Below are 21,212 nucleotides of genomic sequence, written 5' to 3'. Positions count from 1 at the left end.
TCCTCTCCCACGCTTGACTTGAGCAGAGCTGGATGGCTTACCTTTTCCCAGATAGGCTGGGCATGCAAGCCTCTTCCCTGGATGGCTTTCCCTTGTCTTGCCACTGTCTTGTCTCCCAGGCCATTAGGAGCTCTGGGTCCATCCACCCTGGGCTCCTCTCCATCTGCCCCAGCCACTGGGGAGGCAGTAGTCCTCACGCCTTCACGTGTCCCAAGCCCAAGCAGCAAAGACTTTCCGCATGTGCACAATGAGTAAGGTGCATCTGGACCTGGGGCTGCACCCTCCAGGATGTCCGAGGCCCTACCTTATCTCGGTGTTCTTCCTTCCCGCGGGCAGCGGGCAGCGGGCGTCAGCTTTTACTCGAGTGAAGTCTCCCCTTCCCTCCCGCTGGCTCTTATCTCATCCTCAGCGGCAGAGGGAATAGTCAAAGCACAACAGGGAGGGTCTGGGCCTGATCAGACCAGATTTTAATCTTGTCTTCACCACTCACCAGCCCTGTGACCTCAGGCCCGGCACCTGCCTCTGCTACAGGGGAGTTTCCCTATATGTGTAAAAAAAAAAAAAAAAAAATTTTTTTTTGTTTAAGTTTTTATTTATTTATTTTGTAGAGAGAGCTAAAGAGAGCAGGGGTGGGGGAGTGGGGAAGGAGCAGAGGGAGAGGGACAAGCAGTCTGCACTCTGGGCACAGAGCCTTATGTGGGGCTGGACCCCATTACCCTGAGATTGTGACCTGAGCCTAAATCAACAGTCTGACACTGAGCCACCTAGGCAGCCCCCTATGTGTGAAACTGAGGCAGTACTCCCTACCCCACAGGCTTGTAGCTTGGGCTGGAGCTGATTCACAGAGGGCAACTGGGGGGTATCCCCAACGGGCTCCTGTGTGCCTCGGTCCCCTCCTGTGTGTTTGTGTTTGCTGTGTTCCCATGCATAGGCTCCCTCCTGGACCCTGAGATCCCCAGGGGGTGCGCTGGCGTCTTATTCCCCTCTGTGTCCTCTGTTCCGGGCACACAGTAGTCCCTCAGTGTGTGCAAGGGAGTGAACCAATGGTCAGCGCCCTCTTTGAGATGAAGCATTCAGTGAACAAGCCATGACTGAGAGGGGAGCCGCATGGCCTCACCAGTGATCCCTCGACAGAAGACCCTTTAACCCTTCGTCTTCTCCAGTAGGATAGCTGGAGTCGGAAGTCCAAAGGCAAATATTTTGGCAAGTCTTCCAGGACTCTTGGTTAATTACAAATGAGTACCGTGTGGCTAGCCCACAGAGATGTGAAAGCCCCTGCTGCGGGTGGTGGGAAGGAACCAGGCAAACCTCAGAAACAGGTCTATTTACTTGGCGTTCCAGATAAATATTCAGATTTCTGGCAACTTTCTTTCTTGCAGCTTTGATGCCATGAGGCAGTTTAAGGTAGAACTTTGAATACACCTGTGTGAATCTCAGTAATTTTTAAAACATACGATACAGATAGATTCTAAGTTTTTCCACACTAGCTGGGATTACCGTATAACTTGTCATCCAAACCAGAATACCCCAGAGTCCCAGGGGGACTGCTGCTGATCACCCCGGGCACGGGCCCAAGGCCAGCTGCCTCGCACTCCAGGACAAACAGCCGACCTAACCCTGGTGTCTCTAACTGTGGTTAGTCGGTCGTATGCCAAGAACTGCCATGAAACCTCGCGGGTAACACAATGGAGAACACAAACTCAGATTCCCAAAAATGACGTTGTGCAGCGGAGCCGGTGCAACGGACGTTTTGTTCGCAATCGGCTGCAACACCCGTATGACTCTTAGGAAACCCAGACAATCACAATGCCGAGTCTCCTCGAGGAAACAAAATTTTAAAAGGGGGAAAATGGAATATGACTTGTAAATTTCTGCTTCATTTCAGAAACTCCCAGATTCATAAATTATTCTGATGGAGGCAAATCCTCAAGAACCTTTTTGAGTGAATGACCCGAGAGGAACAAAGCCATGGGTATCTCAGATCATGAGAAGTGTTCGTGTCCATCCGGACTACGAGCACATTAAGTTGGAAGGCTCAGATGTTCCCGGTTCTGCGGTGCCGCTGTGGGGTAATGAGGCCCGAGAGGCTCTCCACACACAGAAGCTGTGTGTGCGGCTTCTGCACCTGCATATCTCACCTGTCCCAGCCCGGCCAAGACAGGTGCTGCACAGGTAGTCAGGTTCCCCGCACTGCAGCTGACTCACCTTTGTGGGATGGGCTTTGGATCTGCCCCCAAACGTGAGGACGAGGCTCCCAGGGGCGAAGCCAGGGTGAGCGCTATGGAGGCTCCATGCCAGCTGCTGGGGGGCTGGTGAACAATCGTGAAGGACCGTGAGAGGAACAGGGGCCATGAAGGACTCCGAAAGCCGTCTGCATATCCTGGACTTCGCTTTGTGGGTTTCTTTCTCTCCCATTGGGAGAACAGCTGTAAAACTGGAATGAGTAGAAGAAGCCCCCCTGGAGGCATTGTCAAGAGCCCAAAGGCAGGTGAGAAATGACAGAGGCTCCTTAGTGACAGCAAATATGTCGACAAACCATCTTGAACCTCACCAGACGGGCGTTGCAGAAAACTGGGAAGGGAAAAGTGTCATAATTTCCCCCAAAGCAGAAAAAGTTGGATTCTGGAAAATACGGATGATAAATTTGATATTAATATTGGTTCTGAGCAAAATTTTAACAGATCTTTGAGGAGCTAATGTGTATGATTTGGAAGGAAAGGCCGTCCCCAAGAGCCAAACCAACTTTTGCTCTCTGTTTTTCATGGGGTTACCAGACTGGATTTACAAAGCACTGATAAAGATCCTTCACTGAACACTGTGCACGACAGAGAAAAACGGGCTGGGTGAACAGTTGGGGAATTTCTTTCTTTCTTTCTTTTTTTAAAAGATTTTATTTATTTATTTAACAGACAGAGATTACAAGTAGGCAGAGAGAGAGAGAAGAGGAAGCAGACTCCCCGCCGAGCAGAGAGCCTGATGCGGGGCTCGATCCCAGGACCCTGAGATCATGACTCGAGCCAAAGGCAGAGGCTTAACCCACTGAGCCACCCAGGCGCCCCACAGTTGGGGAATTTCATGTTGAGCTGGACAAACATGTTTAAGGTACAGATGAATAGATTCCTGGAGATGCGGCCTGCAGAGCTCCTCCCCCTCCTGCGGGGGGTGGCTTTGTCAATTCCCAGTGAAGGGTTTGGTACTGCACACTTCCTGTCGCCAGCAGGCTGATGCGTTACATACCAGAGTTCAGAGTTTAAAGATTTGGGTTGGCTAAGAGGATGGGTTGACACCAACAACGTGACATTTAACCGGGGTAAAGATAAATCATCTTTAGTTTTTTTTTTTAATCGATCAACTCAATACAGGTTGGAGAAGGCGCAACAGCCGTTCATTTGGAAAGACTGATGGGTTTATCACTGGCCAGAAGTTCAACAGGAACCAACAGTATATATCCTGACTGCTCCAAAAGAAAAAAAATCAATATGGACTTCGGTCGCATTAACAGAATCATGACATCCAGGTTGTTCAAGGGAAGGGTCACACAGGTCTCCCCTCTGAGGTTATTGTGTTCAGCTCTGGCTGCCAGGATTCAGGAGAAAAGAGCCCACTTGAGACAGGTGGGCATCTCTTGAGACAAGGGGTTGAGAAAGTACGTCACGGGATGGCCAGGGAGGAGATGGAGGGCTTCAGCCTGGAAAGCAAGAACACTCTCTTCAAAGTCTTCAAAGCATTTGAAAGCCTATTGTGTGTGAGGAGCAACTGAATTTGTCTAGCGGGTTCAGTCATTTCATTCATTCCTCAGCGTGTACTCAGAGCCAGCTATGCCCAGCATGAGGGATGTTTGGAGCATCTAATCTCCTGGGACGGATGGACACACACGCGCACACACACAAGTTCCTACAAGGCGAGGCCACTTAACATAAGGGATGGAGTAAAATACCAGCAGATGTTGGAAGCGCAGCGGACAGGATCACTTGGCTTCAGTGGCGGCGGGCGGGGAAGGCAGGCACTCGGGGCTGGGGCACGGGCAGAGGTCCAGAGCTTTCAAGTGCACGGCATGACTGAGAGTCCTGAACGGGAGCTGCCGATAGCGTGGTGTGGCAGGAGTGTGTCAGATGCCAAAGACCGCATTTGCCGCGGGAGCTCAGACACACTTGAAGTCTGCGCCAAGATATTTGCACTTAATGGGGTAGGCAACAGAGAATGAAATGCCATCACTAACCCTCTCTGGGCAAGCTAACCCGGGAGTCTCAAAACAGAGCCGGGAAAACAGGACACAGGCTGTGACCGCAGCGTCTCGGAATAGACAGGCTGCACCAGGACACGGGAGACGAGATGGACCGGACGAAAGTGGGATCGCTGAAGGATGCTTTGGGGAAGGCGATTTGGGATAGGAATAACCAGCCATCTTTTCCATAATTCAAGCTTTTCAGCTTTGAAATGGCCAAGGGAGCATTTGTCAGGGATGTTGTAGGGAAATACAGCAGTCTTGGCAGGCAGGTGCGAGAGTTCAATGTTCTTTTCTGAGGCTAGGCATCTCTCATGGCCTCTCGTTTGATTCAGGGACAATCTTATCATAGGAAGCGTATTTTGTATTCCAATATCAGTAATGAATTTCTGGATCTATGGTATAGCTAATTCTTGACATTGGGATTCTATATTGACTCTGTTCGTTTGCCAGGGGTGTTGTAACCAAGTTCTACACGCTGGGGGAGGGCAGAAGTAGCAGAAATTGACTGTCTCTTTGTTCTGAAGGCTAGAAGTCCAAAATCAAGGTGAAGGCTTGGTTGCCTCCTTCGGAGAGCCACGAGGGAACCATCTGTCCCAGGTGTCTCTGCTTGGTTTGTTGACCACTGCCTTTTACCTGTGTCATCACGTGGTCTTCCTGTTGTTTGTGTCTGTGTCCTAACCCCTTTTTCACCTGTGGACATCAGTCCCATTGGATGATGACTGCAACCTAATGATCTCATTTTAACTTCATTACCTCTATAAAGACCCTGCCTCCAAAGAAAGTCACATTCCAAGGGCTAGAGGTTAGTGCTTCAACAAATGAATTTGGACCGGCACAGTTTAACCCATAACACTAACCTAAGGGCAGCTTTCCTTGGATCTTAGAATTTAATCAGAACCGCCATGTGAGCAGGCCATTCTTCCTGCTGGGTGACCTTGGCGGTTCCTCAGCTGGTCCTGGGTCCTGATCTGGTGAAGCGGCTTCCCCTGCTCTGATTCCCTCTCTTACCCTCCGTCCGGTAGTCACGCTCTCTGGAATAATCTGAAACTCTTCTCTCTTCTGCTTCTGTTTCCTAGCACTTATCACAATTCATTATTATCTGCCTGTCTCCTTGACTTCGTGTCCTATAGGGAGAAACACATTTTACACCAGGACTCAGTACACATTCCAAGTAAAAACCAATGTTTCAAGTAAAAACCCTTATTCTTAGGGAGTTCAATGTATTCTGATATTTCTTATTCCATTTCTTTTTCATTGGTTTTAAAATATGCATAAAATTTGCCATTTTAACTTGTAAGGGCACAGTTCAGTACAATAACCCTGTTGTGTAATAAGCACCCCTTCCATCTCCAGAAATTTCTCATCATTCCAAACTGAAACTCTGTCCCCGTTGGACACTCACTTCCCTCCCATCCCCCTCAGCCCCTCACACCCACCATTCTACTTCTATCTCTGTGAACTTGACTCCTCTAGGGACCTCGTGTAAATGTAATCACTTAGTATATGTCTCTTTGTGACTGGCTTCTTTCCCTTAACATAAGGTCCTCAAGGTTCATCTACATTGTAGCAGGTGTCAAAGTGTCCTTTCTTTGTATCTTATTTATTTTCAAAAAAAATTTATTTATTTACTTATTTGAGAGAGAGCCGCACACGAGCTGGGGACAGGCAGAGGGAGAGAATCGCAAGCAGACTCCGAACTGAGCCAGATGTGGGGCTTGATCTCATGACCCTGGACCAAAATCAAGAAGTCAAGAGTTAGACACTCGAGCGACTTAGCCACCCAGCCTAATTCCTCTGGGTACAGACGCAGAAGTAGACTTCCTACTTCATTCTTTAAAGTGCACATATGAGGGACGCCTGGGTGGCTCAGTGGGTTAGGCCACTGCCTTCGGCTCAGGTCATGATCCCAGGGTCATGGGATCTCTCACTCTCTGGCAAATAAATAAAATCTTAAAAAAAAAAAAAAAGTGCACCTATGACTCTTTACATCGACGACACACGGCAACCTGCAGTCTAGAAAGTACTGTGTTCTGTGGCTGTGTTCCCAGCCCCAAGCACGGTGCCCGGAACTGTACCAACTATTTCTGGAGAAACGTTGAATTAAACAATAGGTACACAAGCTACATTTCTGGGTAATTTTAAAAATTACTTCCCCACGAATAGAGGCTACAGAGCTCCTATTTTCCTTTCTCTTTTTTTCACGTCCTGTACAATATGCTGCTATTAATGCCACTGAATGCTGTGGTTAAGTTGTCCTGGAGAGGGTACGTCACTTATCACAGTGACAACAGTTCTTGGTCTTGAGCCATAAATGATCTCAAAGTGACAGGGAATAACAATCTGTTAAAATGTTTGGGCACAAAAATCACGCATCATTAATTAAGCGTTCAGAGATTTTTTTTTTTGGACTTTCCCCATGGATTTTTTTCAATGCTGTGTCGATTATACCTAATTGACTTGATATGCATATCCTTGTAATTATACTAAATTTTGCTTTTTTTTTTTTTTTTTTAGAGTGAGCTTTTGCCATTGTGGGAAAAACATAGCCGTTAAGTATTCTAGGTTAAGAGTGTAATAATGATCTTTATCATCTGAAAAGCAAGTGGACTGAGTTCTTCACTGTTGTCTGTAATTTTGCTTTAGCGGAAGTAAGCTCTTCTACAAAAATCTCCAGCTCAATTTCTCTCCTGCCCTGCTTCTGAATTTTCTTTGTTCTTAACTCGTCTTAGCTGTGGTCCAGTAGCATTCCTTGAACACAATAAATCAAGAATATTAACATTCTTAAGAAGAGCCATGTTTCAATCATTTATTCATAATTATCCTTTCCTTTCCAATGTGAAGAATGCTGCAGTCAGCTTTCATGTCAATTATCTGCTGTATTCTCATGCACAAAACTGCAAAGTGGAGTGGAGGGGCTATTAGGACTGGGTTTGAAGTGGGGAGGGTGGGAAACGAGAAGACAGACCAGAGCAAAGATCAAAGTGCACCTGTGTTCATCCCTGTGCTTCCAAAGCCCCTTCTCTATAGCACCTGCCTGACTTTTTATTTAATATTTTATTTATTTATTTGATAGAGAGAGAGACACAACAAGAGAGTCAACAAAAGCAGGGGGAGTGGGAGAGGGAGAAGCAGGCTTCCCATTGAGCAGGGAGCCTGATGTTGGGCTCCATCCCTGGACCCTGGGGGCATGACCTGCGTCAAGGGCATAAAGACTGAGCCATCCAGGTGCCCCCTACCTCTTGCTTCAGAGACGAGGAGGTTTCATCTGTGCTGGGCGGTGGCAGGGGTGGCTTTATGTGACCCCTCTGCCTCCCCAGCCCTCTGGAGTTGGCCTGAATTTCCTTTCCCTGCCAAAGTTCTCAAATGTGCACCCACGTATGCTCTCCGTTTGATGACCAGCTGCCCGGCTCCCCCCCCCCCCCCCCCACGGCTCACCAAGATGCTCCAGGCCATCCGGCAAGCCCTCTGCTACCCGATACAAGGGCCCTTGCCCAGCCCTGTCCTCCTTGACCTGTCCTGCAGAGAGTCCTGTGAAAATACCCACCCCTCTGCTACTTTCTGTGCTCCCAGTTTGATGCGACTATATGCCATGCGAGCTTCCGGCCTCTCTTTCCAACTCCTTCGGACTTTCTCTCCTCCCATCCCAAGGCTCTGGCCAGCTTCGGTTGACCTACCATCTTCACCTTTAGAAAGTTGTTTTTTTGTTTAAACATTTTCTACTCGAATCCCATTCTTTCCTTGGGACGCCCTCTCCACTCTCCAAATTGCTTGGATCATTTCTAGTGGGAAGCGTGCTGTCTTCTGTCGGTTTTCCTGCGTCTCCAGCTGTCTGTCCTATAGGAAGGTCTCTCTGACTGTGGAGGCGCTCAGGCCTCGCCAGGCCCTGGGCCTCCCCAGCTCCCGGCCCCGGCCCCCGCTGTCCTGTCCACACACAGACTCCTCTCTCTAACGCAGCTCCAGCAGCCTCTTGCCCCCACCTCCCTCCTCTGTCTGCCACCGGCTGCCTACAGGTCCTCTGCAGGCCGGGGCCCATCCCACCTGGCTCGCCCCCACCGGTGCAATCTCATTTTTCACCTGTCTGCAATACAAGCTCTTCGTTCCTCTCAGAGCAGCCCTTTGGCTTGTCAGCAGACCCAGGATCAGGAATGCCGGCTTCCCACTGTCCTTGGAGCTCTGGGCCACGCTCCACCCCACGCCTGCAGCCCTTCATGGTCCTACACACACTTTCCTCGTCAACGATCCCTCTTGTCCTCTGTGCCTGGTCTCCCTGACCAGGTCCAGGAGGTCTTCAACCTCCCTTCCGCCCACAGCTTGCGCTGCCGGTGGTGGCGAACCCACAAGCCAAACGTGCCACTTGCAGCCACAGAGCCCCTGCTCTGAGCCCGGTGAGGCCCGCTCGCACTCCTGACGGTAACGTTTTACTCATGTCACCCACGGGATGTTCAGGCCCTGCCGGCGAATACCTACGACTTGAAACCATTCAGGCCTGTAGGTGAATTAGAACCTGTAAGCGAGTCACGTGTAGTTAGGAGGCGGAAGTTAATTGTCACCGTCGTGGAACCAGGAGCACAAATGCTGGCAGTGTCTTCTGCACCCTCCGGCCCAAGGGTCAGTGGCGCACGTGTTCTTCTCCCCACTTCCCAGCACCCGGACTTCAGGCGGAGCGTGATGGAGCTCCGGTCGTTAATGCAGTGCGTGTGTGCACGCGTGGGCGCGTGTGATGTGCGTGTGTGCGCGTGTGCGCGCGTGCTGGAAAAGTTAGAGAAGGCTGGTCCGGGGTCTCCCCCGATCCGGAATTTCGTCGGAACTCTGTCTTCCCGAGGCAGTGCACCGGCCGTCCGCGGCTCCCGGAGCCGGTTAACAAGTGTGTAATGTGACAAATCTGTGCCGCGGGGGCCGATCAAGGGGAAGGAGCGGAGCAGATGTCGTGGCTCCTGCCCAGGCCGCCCAGACTCTGCGGCCCGCGGGAGCTGAGCCGCGGCCCTCCCCGCCCTCGAGCAGAGCGCCGAGCGGAGCCCGCGCCCGGGGTCACCCCTCCCTCGGGGCCGGGCGCGCCGCGGCGGGGGACCTGTGGGGAGAGGGGCGCGCCGCGCCGGGGGACGTGGCCCGGAGTGGAGCGGCTCCGGGCGCGAATCGCGGCCCAGGTTTGGTCCTGGAGCCGCAGGCGAGCGCGCGGACGGGGCCTCCGGGGAGCGCGGGCCTCGTCGCCCGCAGGGGAGGGCTCCCCCGGCCGGGGCGGCGCCCGGCTCCCTCCGCGCCCGCCCCGCCGCTCCCTTTGTCCCCGTGGCCCCCGCGGCCCGCCCTCCGGGGGCGCCCCAGCCGTGCGAGGAGGCGGGGCCCGGCGGCAACACCCCCGCAGGCCCCCCGCGCGCCGGGACCCCGGCGGGCCTGCCGCGTCCCCAGCTCCCGGCCCCCGGCCCCGCCCCGCCCCGCCGCCCCGCCGAGGCCGCCCCCTGGCGGGCAGCGCGGGCAGCGCCGGCGTCAGGCCCGCGCGGCGGCCGCGGCGGTGGCGGCGGCGGCGGCGGCGGGCCCGGGGTTGCCATGGTAACCGGCCGCGGCCGCCGCCACAGCAGGGCCGGCCCCAGCGCCAGCGCCGGCCGCGGCTCGGCTCGGCTCAGTGTGGGGGTGAGCGGCGGCGGCGCGGCCGGGCCGGGGGAGCGGGCGCGGCCCGGCGGCCTCAGCATGGAGGACGGCTTCTCGAGCTACAGCAGCCTGTACGACACGTCCTCGCTGCTCCAGTTCTGCAACGGTGAGGGGCGGCGGCCGCGGGGGCGCGGGGCGGGGGGCGGCGGGCCGGGCCGCGGGGCGAGGCCGGGGCGGGAGGCCGCGCAAAGTTGCGGCGGAGGCGCGCGGTTCCCGCCGCCGCGGGCGCATTGTGCAGGCCCGCGGGCCGCGCCTGGCTCGCCCCCGCCGCCCGCGCCCCGCGCCCGGCGGCCCCGCGTCCGCGCCCGGCCCGCCCGGGGACCCGCGGGGCCAGCGCACGGGGCCGGGCGGCGCGTGGGGAGGCCGGGCCGCCGCGGGCGCGGGGACGTGTTGCTCGCGGCTGCCGGACTCGGGTCCGCCCGCGAGGCTCCGCGGGAGGAGCTCGGGGAAGAAATCCCCGGGATGCAGGAGCTCCTCGGAGACCCGCGCCGGGTCGGGGGCGGCTGGACCCTCGCGAGCCGTTCGAGCTCCTTTGGTGCAATCGCCCCGGTGCAGCGCAGCGCGCGGGCGGAGTGAACCTGGCTGGAAAGTGCTCGCACTGTTTTGTTGACGGGATGCTAGATTTTGTTGCATTTTTTTTTTTTTTTTTAAACAGGAAGGAAACAGTCTTAACTGGCAATGTGGCATCTTTTACAAAATGTAAAATCCTACGTGCTTGAAAGATTTTAGTCTCCCTGGCAGGGTGGAAAAAGATTTTCACATCACGCAGCATATTTTAGGAGAACACGATGTATGATAATTCATGATCAAAAGTTAACCAGGTTTTTTTAATTTTTTTCCTACGTTGGATTTACTGCTTGATCAGTGGGTCCCAAAAGTTTGTTAAAGGAGAAACAATGTGTATTTTACAGAATTCGCCTGTAGTGCGATCGGAATGATTTAGAATTCTAGGTGCATTGACGACTTGAGCAATTTATTTTGCAATCGTGATTGTGATTTAGGGGAACTTTTCCAGCTCTTTGACACCTGTTTGCAAATAGGAGGTATTTGCTGGAGCCATAAAGGTGACTGTGTGGATTTTTCCCTCCATGATGGTATTTTGACCTCGGGTGGAATTGATCGTTATCTTTTTCATGGAAGAATTTTTCTGATAGTTTCAGCAGTGATTAATTTTCATGTTAAGAACATGCAGGCCTTCATTAACTTAGTAATGCTCTCTTCAGTGGAATTAAAGGAAGTTTTGACTCTCCAGATGTACCAACAGTTTCCCAGAGCAGAGCCCCTGTGTTTTTGGTCTTCTGAAGATGTTGAGGCACACCGAATGTATTTGGTTCTCCATGGGCCACTGGAATCCCTTACAGTTTAGAGTTATGGGAGCATTTGGTTCTCCCATACGCTGAATACAGTTCCCAATTAAATTTTGAATGGTTTCCTTAAATGACCTACAATCCATCCTATCTGAATTACTATTTTTGGTGTAAAGGCAGTACAGCCTCCCAAGCGTTTATGAGAGAATTCTCCTTATGTTAGTTGTGAAAGGCATGTGGCTGAAAAATTATATTAAATGAATTTCAGGCATGAAGGATTTTAAAAAATTAATATGTGGGCATATATGTTGACAGTTTGATTTAGGTTATGCAGATGAGCCTAGGTATTTTTATTTGAGCAGTTGTTAGGGAGCCTGGTTATTTCATTCCTAAAAAGCACTTCATTCCTCAAGTTGACCTACACATCTGTTCCTGACTGTTTGGGTTTTCTGCCTTTTCTTGTTAATTGCTAGTTTAGAGAGATTGGTAACATAGCTTCCTGCTAATGAGACCTAGAAGAAGGTAATGGTCAGCCCTTCTGTATTGTATGGGTAACAGTTGAAGAAAAATCACTTTCAAACCATAAGATCACTTCCTAACACAGTTGAATGAATCATAGCTGTTGAATTTCTTTTCTCAGAAAGTTCTCGGCTCTGTTTTTATTATGTTTTGGTTACCATATGAATAAACTTTACAGCAAGAGTAGTTTATGGGACAGAATGGGCGTTAACTAATGATGTCGCCAGCAACAGATGTTTTCATGTGAAATTATTCATTTCAAGAGGCTTCCATTAAGGAAAAGTATAAATGAATACAATTTAGCTAATTACTGTGATGATTCCATTAAGGCAGCGGATCAAGGAAACACCGTTTCACCAAGAATGAAATTAAACATGTGCGTATTTCATTAGCTGCACTGAGAAAAAAAAATTTTTCTTTTTAAATTAGAGATTTACATGACAATGGCCCAGCTGACAACAGCGTAATATGTGGACTCCTCCATTTTCATATGTTGATGAAACCTCATGCTTCCGATATAATGACAGCCGCTAAGAAGCCATAGTTCTAGGTCAGCCTCAGCAACTACAACCCATGCTTATTAGCTGGATGACTGTCCCAGCGTCCTCCGGGAGATAAAGATGGAAACGAATGTCTATCGGAACGAGAAGGAAAACTTTGTTCAAATGAATGCACTCCTAGTCTTCCTCTCTTCCTTTTTTCCTTTGCTCTGTCTCCTATCTAATTTGCAGTGGATTTTCAGTGTAAAGTCAGGGGGTGTCTAGCCTTCCCCCAAAGACCGGTCACTCTCATCTTTCAGATATTGGCGCCCTCATTGTAGGAGGAAACTCATGCAGCATTTTTTTTCTCCGAAGTATTTAGAACTCTGCTCAAGGAGCGAGAAACCACAAACTTCTTTTATTGCTCCAAGAAAAACCACCGTTGTTGAAAAGTGAAGGAAAGTTATCATTTATACGCCAATTCATGATTTGGGAAATACTTACCATTCTTTTCTCCATATTTCTTCAAAGCCTCCCTGTGCGGTAAATCATAGTATGTATGAGAAAACTGAGGCTCAGAGAGATTTGGGGATGCGGTACCTGGGAGGCCCCGGGGGTTAAGGGTCCGACTCTTAATTTCGGCTCAGGTCATGATTTCAGGGTTGTGACATGGAGAGGGCAGGCTCTGCACTCAGCAGGAAGTTTGCTTCTCTCCTCCCCTCTCCCTCTGCCCTGCCCCCCTAAAATAAATTAATAAATCTTAAAAAACAGAGAGAGACATTTGGTGACTCTCGAAGGCTGCATGACCAGTGAGGCTTGGACGCCAGTCTGAATCTTTCCATTTGTTTGTTTCAGTAACATCTTTGTTGAGATGATATTAACATCCCATAAAAATTCACCCTTTTTAAGTGTACAATTAAGTGGTTTTCAATATACTGACCAAACTGTATCAGCATCACTGATACCTAATTTTAGAACATTTTCACCACCCCAAAAAGAAGCCTGGGTAGCAGTTCCTACCATTTCCGCATCACTGTAGATCCTCATGACTGCTAATCTGCTTCTGGTCTCTGATCCTATGAACATTCACATGCAAGCTTTTATGTGTAGACATATGATTTCATCTTTCTTGGGTAGGTACCTAGGAGCAGAATTGCTGGGTCATGTGGTTAAGTCTGGCTTTTACTGTTTTGGGGAAACCAATCTGAACTTTTTGAAATCTAAATATCATCCTCTTTTTACATTACACCCTTGGATTAAACAACAAGGAGTTGAGCTGGATCAAAGAAGGAAAGAAGTGGGAGCAAAGTATAAAATGTTGCCATTTCACTTCTGTGAGTCACTTTGGATACTTTTCTTCAATTAGAGCTCACCAGAAGGGGTCTGCACTCACCCTTGCTCAGATGCAGTAGGTTAGAAGAATCTCGGTGTTTGAGGGGACTTAACAGACATTTCATCTTGTGGTTTCCTTTCTTCAGACTTTGAGCTGTTTCTTCAAAGTACCACTTACCCAGGAACCCAAATGTCAAGCAGATGAACATGGAGCTGCTTTAGTTGAAGTAGGAAGAGGACAGTAGGCTGGCCCTCCGATCCAGGCCACCCATCCCTCCAGGGCCTGGAATTTCTGGTGTATGTGAGAATGCTCCAAATGTTATTCAGTCTCTGCTTGAGCAGTTCCAAGGGACTGGAAACTCACTATCTCTCCATGCAGGCCATCACTTCTATGGATAGTTCAGATGGTTGGTTCCTGTGTGCACTCAAAATTTGGCCCAAGTTCTGCCTCTTGGGTCCAGAGAATAGGTTTAATCTCTTTTCCATATACCAAGTTGTTACATGTTTGAAAACAATTATGATAGCTCTTTCTGAAGTCTTCTCCTAACTAAACATTACCTTTGGAAAAAAGTAATTCCTTATAAGATACAGTTTTAAGCTCTTAATCATTTTGGATTGCCTGATCTACATGTGTTTCTTTAAAAGGTCCATGGACCTTTTAAAATTGGACACAACTGAATGTGGTATTCCAGACACAGTTTTTAAACAGAGCAGAATAGAGCAGGATATTTCACCTCCCTTATTTTAAAGTTTATACTTCCTGTAATGCAGCCTAAGATGATATTAGCCTTTTTGCTTGTCACTTCACATTGTTACTGCTTACTGATTTTCACTTAAAACTCTTATCTTTTTTATATGTATGATGGATAAGTCCTTAATTTTCTTACTTTTACCTTTCTTTTTTGAGGGGGAGTTTCTCCCAGAAGACAGAGCCCTGTCAATTTATAATACAATGTAATCTGGGTGGTGATGCTGTAAATAATCATGGTGCTCATATAAAATACTTCTGCGCTATCATAATGTGGAAATTGGTCACCGTCTTAAAGGGTTATGATTCTGGATAGCAGCCTTTTCTCCATCTTCCTTTGGAAGGTGTCTTGAGAGACTATCAAATTCCTTCTGAAGCCTACACAGAGTTTAACGACCCATTCGTTCCCTGATCTATTATCATCTTTTGAGCTACTGCTATTTATTTTTTCTAGTTTTGAAGTGGAAAATCTTTTAAATTTCTAGGGACTTATATTTTTGAAAATTCAGAATAATTTATTTAAAATCTTGAATATCTTTTGGCATCTGTAACACATGACTTCCTCCTAACTAGGATTAGGTTGGGCTTTTCACGTGGGCACATAGTTGGGTATACAACAGGATCAAGGAGCTCTTGTGAGGAAATCATCTGAACTCAAAACTAGGAAGTATTTTCAAACCTCTTCTGCATTCCTGTGTGGTGACTGGGCACTGACTTGGGCTTTCTGTGATAGCAAAATCAAAAGAAAATGCTTTCATGGAAAGTGCAAAGCAAGCCCCCGTGCTAAGTAAGAATTTCTTCTTGATACATGTGGTACTCTGCCCGGCAAGGAATTTATTTTATAGCCAAACCACAAGCATTTATGGCGTTATAAACAAAACCGGGCATTTTGGTGGAAAATTCACAAAACCGTGTTTAAAAAATAACCATTAGCTGGTTATTGTTAATTTCTGAGATAGCGTAAGCCTTTTCATATATTCTCTTAAGAAATAAACACTTTGGTTGAGTGGACGGTAGATAAGGACAGAGAAAGAACATATTGCTTTCTAGTGTTACAGTCTGTTCAGGCCATAAAACTAGTAGCGTGAAAAACTTCATCAAGGTGGCATTGAAAATTCTACATTAAAGCATTGTTTTTATTAGTTGGGACTTGAAATAAATGGTATTTGTGCTACTAAAAATCTTTCAGGAAAAATATTTTTATTCATCTTTAAAATCCTAGCTTATTATTAGAGGATTTCTAATAGTAGCAAAATGTTTTAAATGCCAGCAGAGAGACACCTGGGTGGCTCAGTGGGTTAAATGTCTGCCTTCGGCTCAGGTCATGATCCCAGGGAGTCTGGGAACGAGCCCCGCATTGGACCAGCTCCGCATCAGACAGATTCCCTGCTCAGCGGGGAGCCTGCTTCTCCCTCTCCCTCTGCCTGTTTCTCTGCCTGCTTGTGATCTCTCTTCTTTCTCTGTGTCACATCAATAAGATCTTTTAAAAAAGGCCAACAGAAACATTAGTAATCAAAAAAACTATGTTGTAAACTCTAAATGCTGTGTAATATGAATCAATACAGCTCCTGCCCCCAGAAGCTTGGTGAATTTCTCACTAGATGTTTGACACCTGCATTTACTCTTCTGCTGGAAGCAAGGTAATTGTTTGAGTGCTGTCCTGGCCTGGGAGTGTCCTGGGGTCTGAGTGGCCACAGGTGCCATCCTCTTTGGCTTATTGTAAAGAAATAGCTGTTTGAAAGAGTTTATCTTTCTTTAAAGTCCTACTTTTTAAATGAAGAGTTAGGTAGGCGCACTTCCAATTTTGTTTCCTCTACAGCTGTATATTTATTGGAAAATGCTCTTGGTGTGGAAAACCACATGTTTGCAGAACACTTAGTTGTGTCTTAAAATGCAGTATTTATTCTGCCAGCTTTCTGGAAAAGATCTGAACTCTCTGGACTTAATAAACTACCCTAGATTTCCCTGAGAATTGTCTTGGACTTTTCTGTGCCACATCCTTCCGTCTCAGTGGGCCCTGTGGGTTCTGCTCCCCCAGCGTCCGACAACCCAGCCCTTCTGCTCAGTTCAGAGGCTCATCTCTTCTCGGCTGGGTTTTTGTCTGTGTTTTTGAAAATGGCCCCAAACTAGTCTTTCTGCCTGCAGTCTCAGCCCCCTTCAGCGTGTTCCTTTTTTATTAAATAAGTAGAATATTCACGGTGCTCGTTATTTCAGTGATGGAAGGGGGTTCTGGAGGATGGGCATGGTCAGTGTGGCCCTTGCCTTCCGGAACCCTGCACTGCTCATTGGAATCTAGACATTCCTTGCTTTCTTCTGATGAGTGACGTGATGAGCCCCGGGATGGACGGTCCTAAGTATCAGGGACCGTGTAGAGTGTTGCCGGGGACAGGACTCGAGGGATGTGCCTTGGGGTTTCTTTCCGGGAAGGGTGGAAGTTAAACCCTGCAAGGGGGTGGGGAGAGGGTGGGGTCAGGGGAAGAGCCGTCCAGACCAGGGAAAGCGATGAGCAAGTGGACGGTGGGAGCACCTTTTGGAAACGGAAAGGTTTCATAGGAGGAAAGAGCAAGGAGTGGATTGAAATGAAGCTGGGAGTGTCCTGTGGGGCTTCTGGGCCACACTTGGGGTTTCTCGGCCACATTAAGGCATTTGGTCTTATTCTGAGGAGCAGAGAGAAGGTGGCAGAGGATTTTGAGGCAAGGGAGTGAGGTGGCCAGATCCTCAGGGATTTTTGAAAGAGGGGTCCCCCTTGCAGCATGGAGGGTAGGCCAGGAGGGGCGGGGAGGGTGGAGGCGGGAGTCCGTGGAGTGAAGCCAGGGGACAGTGATGGGGATTTCCACTTGAGGGGTGCCGAGGGCCCGCCTTACCAGGACTGGTGTCGTCCAGGGCAGGGAGAGGAGGGAGTCAGGCTTCTGGCTCACCCGAGTGACGGCCACTTGCCGAGATAAAGGAGCTAGAAGGATGGGCAGGCAGATGACTGTTCCGCTGTGGCTTGCGGGTGTGAGGGCCTGTGGAACTGGCCAGCTGAAGGGCCGAATGGGCTGTGGGGTCTAGAGCCAGGGAGAAGTCTGGAGCAGGAGTAAAAAATTCGTGGGGCGCCTCGGTGGCTTAGTGGATTAAGCCGCTGCCTTCGGGTCAGGTCATGATCTCAGGGTCCTGGGATCTAGCCCTGCATCCAGCTCTCTGCTCAGCAGGGAGCCTGCTTCCCCCTCTGTCTCTGCCTGCCTCTCTGCCTACTTGTGATCTCTCTCTCTGTCAAATAAAATAAATAAAATCTTTAAAAAAAAAAAAATTTGAGAGCCATCAGTAGGTAGTAGCCGAATCCATGGCACAGATGAGCTCACCTAAGGAGAACGGTGACGTTTCTGGAATGCTCTTTCTGGAAGACAGATCTGATCGTAGCAGGTTCCTGACTGAAAGTCTTCAGAGCACCCCCTCCCTCCCAGGGCGTCTTCGGGGTGGGGGACTGCCGGCTTAGCCAGCTCCCGGCTCCTCCTGGCTCCCACCTGCCTGAGCAGAGTGAGGTCTTCCCCTCGTGGCCATGTGGTTATCTGGCATAAATCTCTGTTACCGGGATTATCCCAGAAGCCTGTCACTGAGGCTTAGTCTCACGTCCCTCACGAGGCTGTCACCACCTTCCGGGCAGAGTCTCCTGGCGAATGCTCTTGGTGTCCATGCTTCAGCAACACCTGGGACCGAGGGGGTCTCCTGCTGAACACCGGTAGAGTGGGATCAGGGGCCTCCACCATCCCGGAGACCCCCTCCCCAACACACACACACCAGCAAAACGGCTCCCGGGTAGCAGGTGCACGCTAAATTGTGGTTGGAGAATGGACTCACGCCACTTCTCCATATGCCTGAGAAGCATGTGTATTTATGTGTAGAGCTACCGGGTCGGCAGGTGGGCCCACGTGTCCTGTGGGTGTGCATACGTGCATACATCCTGTGACGTTCAGCCGTTTCCCACATCAAAGAGCCAGTGGACTTGGGTGTTCAGAAGGGAAGGCACTGTAGGCCAGGGGACCTCATCGCGAAAGGCCCACAGCAGGTGACATGTGATGGGGACGAGCCCAGCCTGGTCGGCACAGACGGCCCAGAATGCCGGGAGCTGGACGCCAGCTCCCGAAGGCGCAGGAGGAACGTCTGCGAAAAGCACTTGGCGGTTCAACAGGCTTAAAACACAGTATTTTCAGCCAACGTAATTGACACCGTGAAGTAGTTCTTGGCAAAACCAGCGTTTTTAACATCAGAAGAGATCTGGCGGTGAAACAGCCCCCCGAAAAAGTTGTTTTGTGTAACAAGAATTTTTACCATTCTTAGAAAAATATGCTCCCGTCGGGAAACGGTTGGCCGGACTTAGGACTCGCTTGCACTAGAGCAGTGGGACAGGGACACGCTTTAGCCCCAGTTACCGCCCTTCAAGCAGCTGAGAATCCCTGGGCCGGGGCTGAGCGGCGCCGCTCCTTTAGGAAGCCCTCGCGATGCCGTCCCGCGGGAGCCGCTCCTCGGGGACCGGATGGGGAACCTAATAAAGATAATGACCTGCTAGCCTGGCTCCGCCAAATTAGTCCTTTAGAAGGTAATTAAGCAGGACTGCCCACAGCCAGTGCTCTCGGAGGCAGATCTGGCTCCATGCGCACTCTCTTCGCCTTCCCTGAAAATGGGCTGGTAGCGAGTGGATATAATTTCATTACATAAGAATATGCGTTCATACCACATCCTGGACGGACGGCTAGTGCTCCCGCCACAGTCGCCACAGTCGTCGTGTCCAGCCTGGAGCCTGTGCTCTCCGAGGTGGGGCTGGGGCCTGCAGGGCTGCGGAGGGCTGGGGGAGGGGCGGTGCTCTCCGCAGGCGCGGCGGGTGCTTTTCGGGTACCCCTCCTCCATCCTCATCACACCCCTTAGAGGTGATGCCTGTTACCGTCTCGGGTTTGACTGATGAGGCAGCAGAGGCCCCAGGCTTTGGGTGACTTGCTCGAGGTCCCCCGGCCAGTGCTTGGCAGACCTGGGATTTGAACCCAGGCACTGGGCTCCGCTGTCCACAGCCTGCTGAGTGCTCGGTTCTGCTCGGCGAGCAAGTGATGGGTCGGGGTGGGGGCGATCACGGACACGGAGGGAGCCTAGGGGATGTGTTCGGTCTGGGCCTTGCTTCTCCAGGGGTGGGGGCACATGCCGAACCCTGGCTCAGACCTGTGTGCCTTTGTCTGGTTCACTGTGGGGTCTCAGGACACGTTTCCTTGTCTTCCCCCGTTTCCCTTCCCATCGTCCCGCTTCAGCACTTTCTGAGGCGGAAGTCCCGTTTATCTCTGAGCTGTTCAGAGTCCCACGGAAGTTCCTCGTAGCCAGGAGGACAGGGGCTGGGTCTGGAACCGCCTCCCCCTGGCCTCCCTGGCCCGGGGCCTCCTCTCCCCGCAGGCGGCCTTGGATTCTGCCCCCCGGACTTCTTCCTGCTGTGTCGGAAGGTGCCGCCTGCCTGACGGGCATCCTCAGGGTCGGGGCCCTGCCTTCCCTGTCCTTCGTCACCTGCCCGCTCCTCGGCTGTTAGAACCCAGCTCCGTGCCCCAGAAGCCTCCGGAGCTCAGCGGCTCGAAGCCAGTTCACCCAGTGGCCCCAGCCTCCTGTCTGAGTCTCACTGCAAACCCTGCTGTCGCTCTGGACCAGTGGCCCCCAGACGACCACACCGCGGGCCCGCTGTGCCCACACACTGACCCAAAGGCCAAGCCGTTTTAGTCTGGTGACTGCCTGCCGAGGAAGCTTCGTCGTTCTCTCTGAGCGGCCCCTGCGACGGCTGTCACCAGCCTCCGTGATGCTGGTCAGTCTCCCCGAAGGCAGCTCTGGTGCTTTTCGCTGCTCTCTAGCACCCCTTGTACTGTCACTACTCCCTCACTTTCCCCCGAACCCTTATAAAAAATCTTTAACTGGGGTAAAACGCACGTCGCCTAAGCCACACCCTTTTAACCGTGTGATGCTTGCCATCGGGTGGCACTAAGCATAGTCACGTCACCACTGTCCATCTCAGAACACCTGTCATCGTGCAGAACTGAAACTCCCTTAAACCCAGACCCCCTGTCCCGCCCTCAGACCCCGGCACCCCCATTCATCTGCCGGGAGTCTGACTTATTTCACTTGCTGAACACTTTTTAAAAACTCTTGTTTCAGGAAGTTCTAGAATGCCCAAACTGAACCCTGTCTAACTCAGGGTTCACAGTCGGGCATGAAGAGTGGGATAATTACCTCAAAGTTCAAGGCTGTCAGAGCGTCTGCTGATCACACCCACATGCGGTCCAGCAGCTCTGCTCAGACTGTTTAAAGTCTAAGCTGCTTATCTCTGGGATCCCTGCAATAAAAAGTGTGTTCTTCCCCCCCCCCCCCCCCAGGCTAGCGTCACTATGAGGCCCGGCTCCGGAAGGGTGGTGCAGAGTTCTAGAAGCAGGGCTTAGGCTCAGAGTCCTTAACACCCATGCAACAGCAACAGGGGCCCCCCACAAGCCGAGCAGGGTCACAAGTGTCTAAGTTCTCTTAAGAATGGAGGAGGTTGGGAAAAAACGTTAGAGCAGTTTAGAAAAAATGATGAGGGGCATATGTCTGCTAAAGAAATTCCGTGACATATGCCTTCTGATCACCAATAGCGTGCATTCTCTCGCAATTAGCTGAGAACCTAAGAAAGGAAACAGCAGATGTGGGACCCATGATCTAGGAGGGATCTGGGCGGGAGGCTTGGAATATCTCCTGAGTTTCTTTCTTTTTTAGGGATCGCTGCTACACATTCGGCACCATCCATGACATGACTGTCTCATGCGAGCATCTCATCTGCAGGACCGTTTAAAACAAAAAACAAAAAAACAAGCCAAGGCTGCCTGTGTGCAAAATGAATCATTAGCTCTTGAGAAATAGCACAAAAGATTATGTGCGTCTCTTCCAAGACCCTCGGTGGTCTATCAACGAAGCACTTTTTCCAA

The 21,212-nt window shown here is 50.6% G+C and overlaps 1 protein-coding gene across 6 annotated transcripts in view; it reads left to right on the top strand.

Annotated features, from left to right (window-relative positions):
* EML1 (EMAP like 1) overlaps window positions 1–21,212 on the top strand; it is a 170,277-nt gene that overhangs the window by 38,553 nt on the left and 110,512 nt on the right. The window contains exon 1 of one of the 6 annotated variants that reach the window (XM_082737639.1): window positions 8,864–8,950. The exons of 3 other annotated variants lie outside the window; for them this stretch is intronic. Coding sequence is in view for 2 of the 3 variants with exons in the window: in XM_082737635.1 (XP_082593761.1) it covers window positions 9,911–9,977 (67 nt within the window). In the remaining variant the exon portion in view is untranslated. Of the gene's footprint in view, window positions 1–8,863; window positions 8,951–9,810; window positions 9,978–21,212 lie in introns of those variants that run through there. 2 more of the 6 variants (XM_082737635.1, XM_082737636.1) reach the window with 2 other exon arrangements.

This window comes from Mustela nivalis (genome assembly GCF_964662115.1).
Source record: "Mustela nivalis genome assembly, chromosome: 6".
NCBI lineage: Eukaryota > Metazoa > Chordata > Mammalia > Carnivora > Mustelidae > Mustela > Mustela nivalis.
The sequence above is the reverse complement of the archived record's forward strand: the minus strand, read 5'-3'. Positions and strand labels throughout refer to the sequence as shown.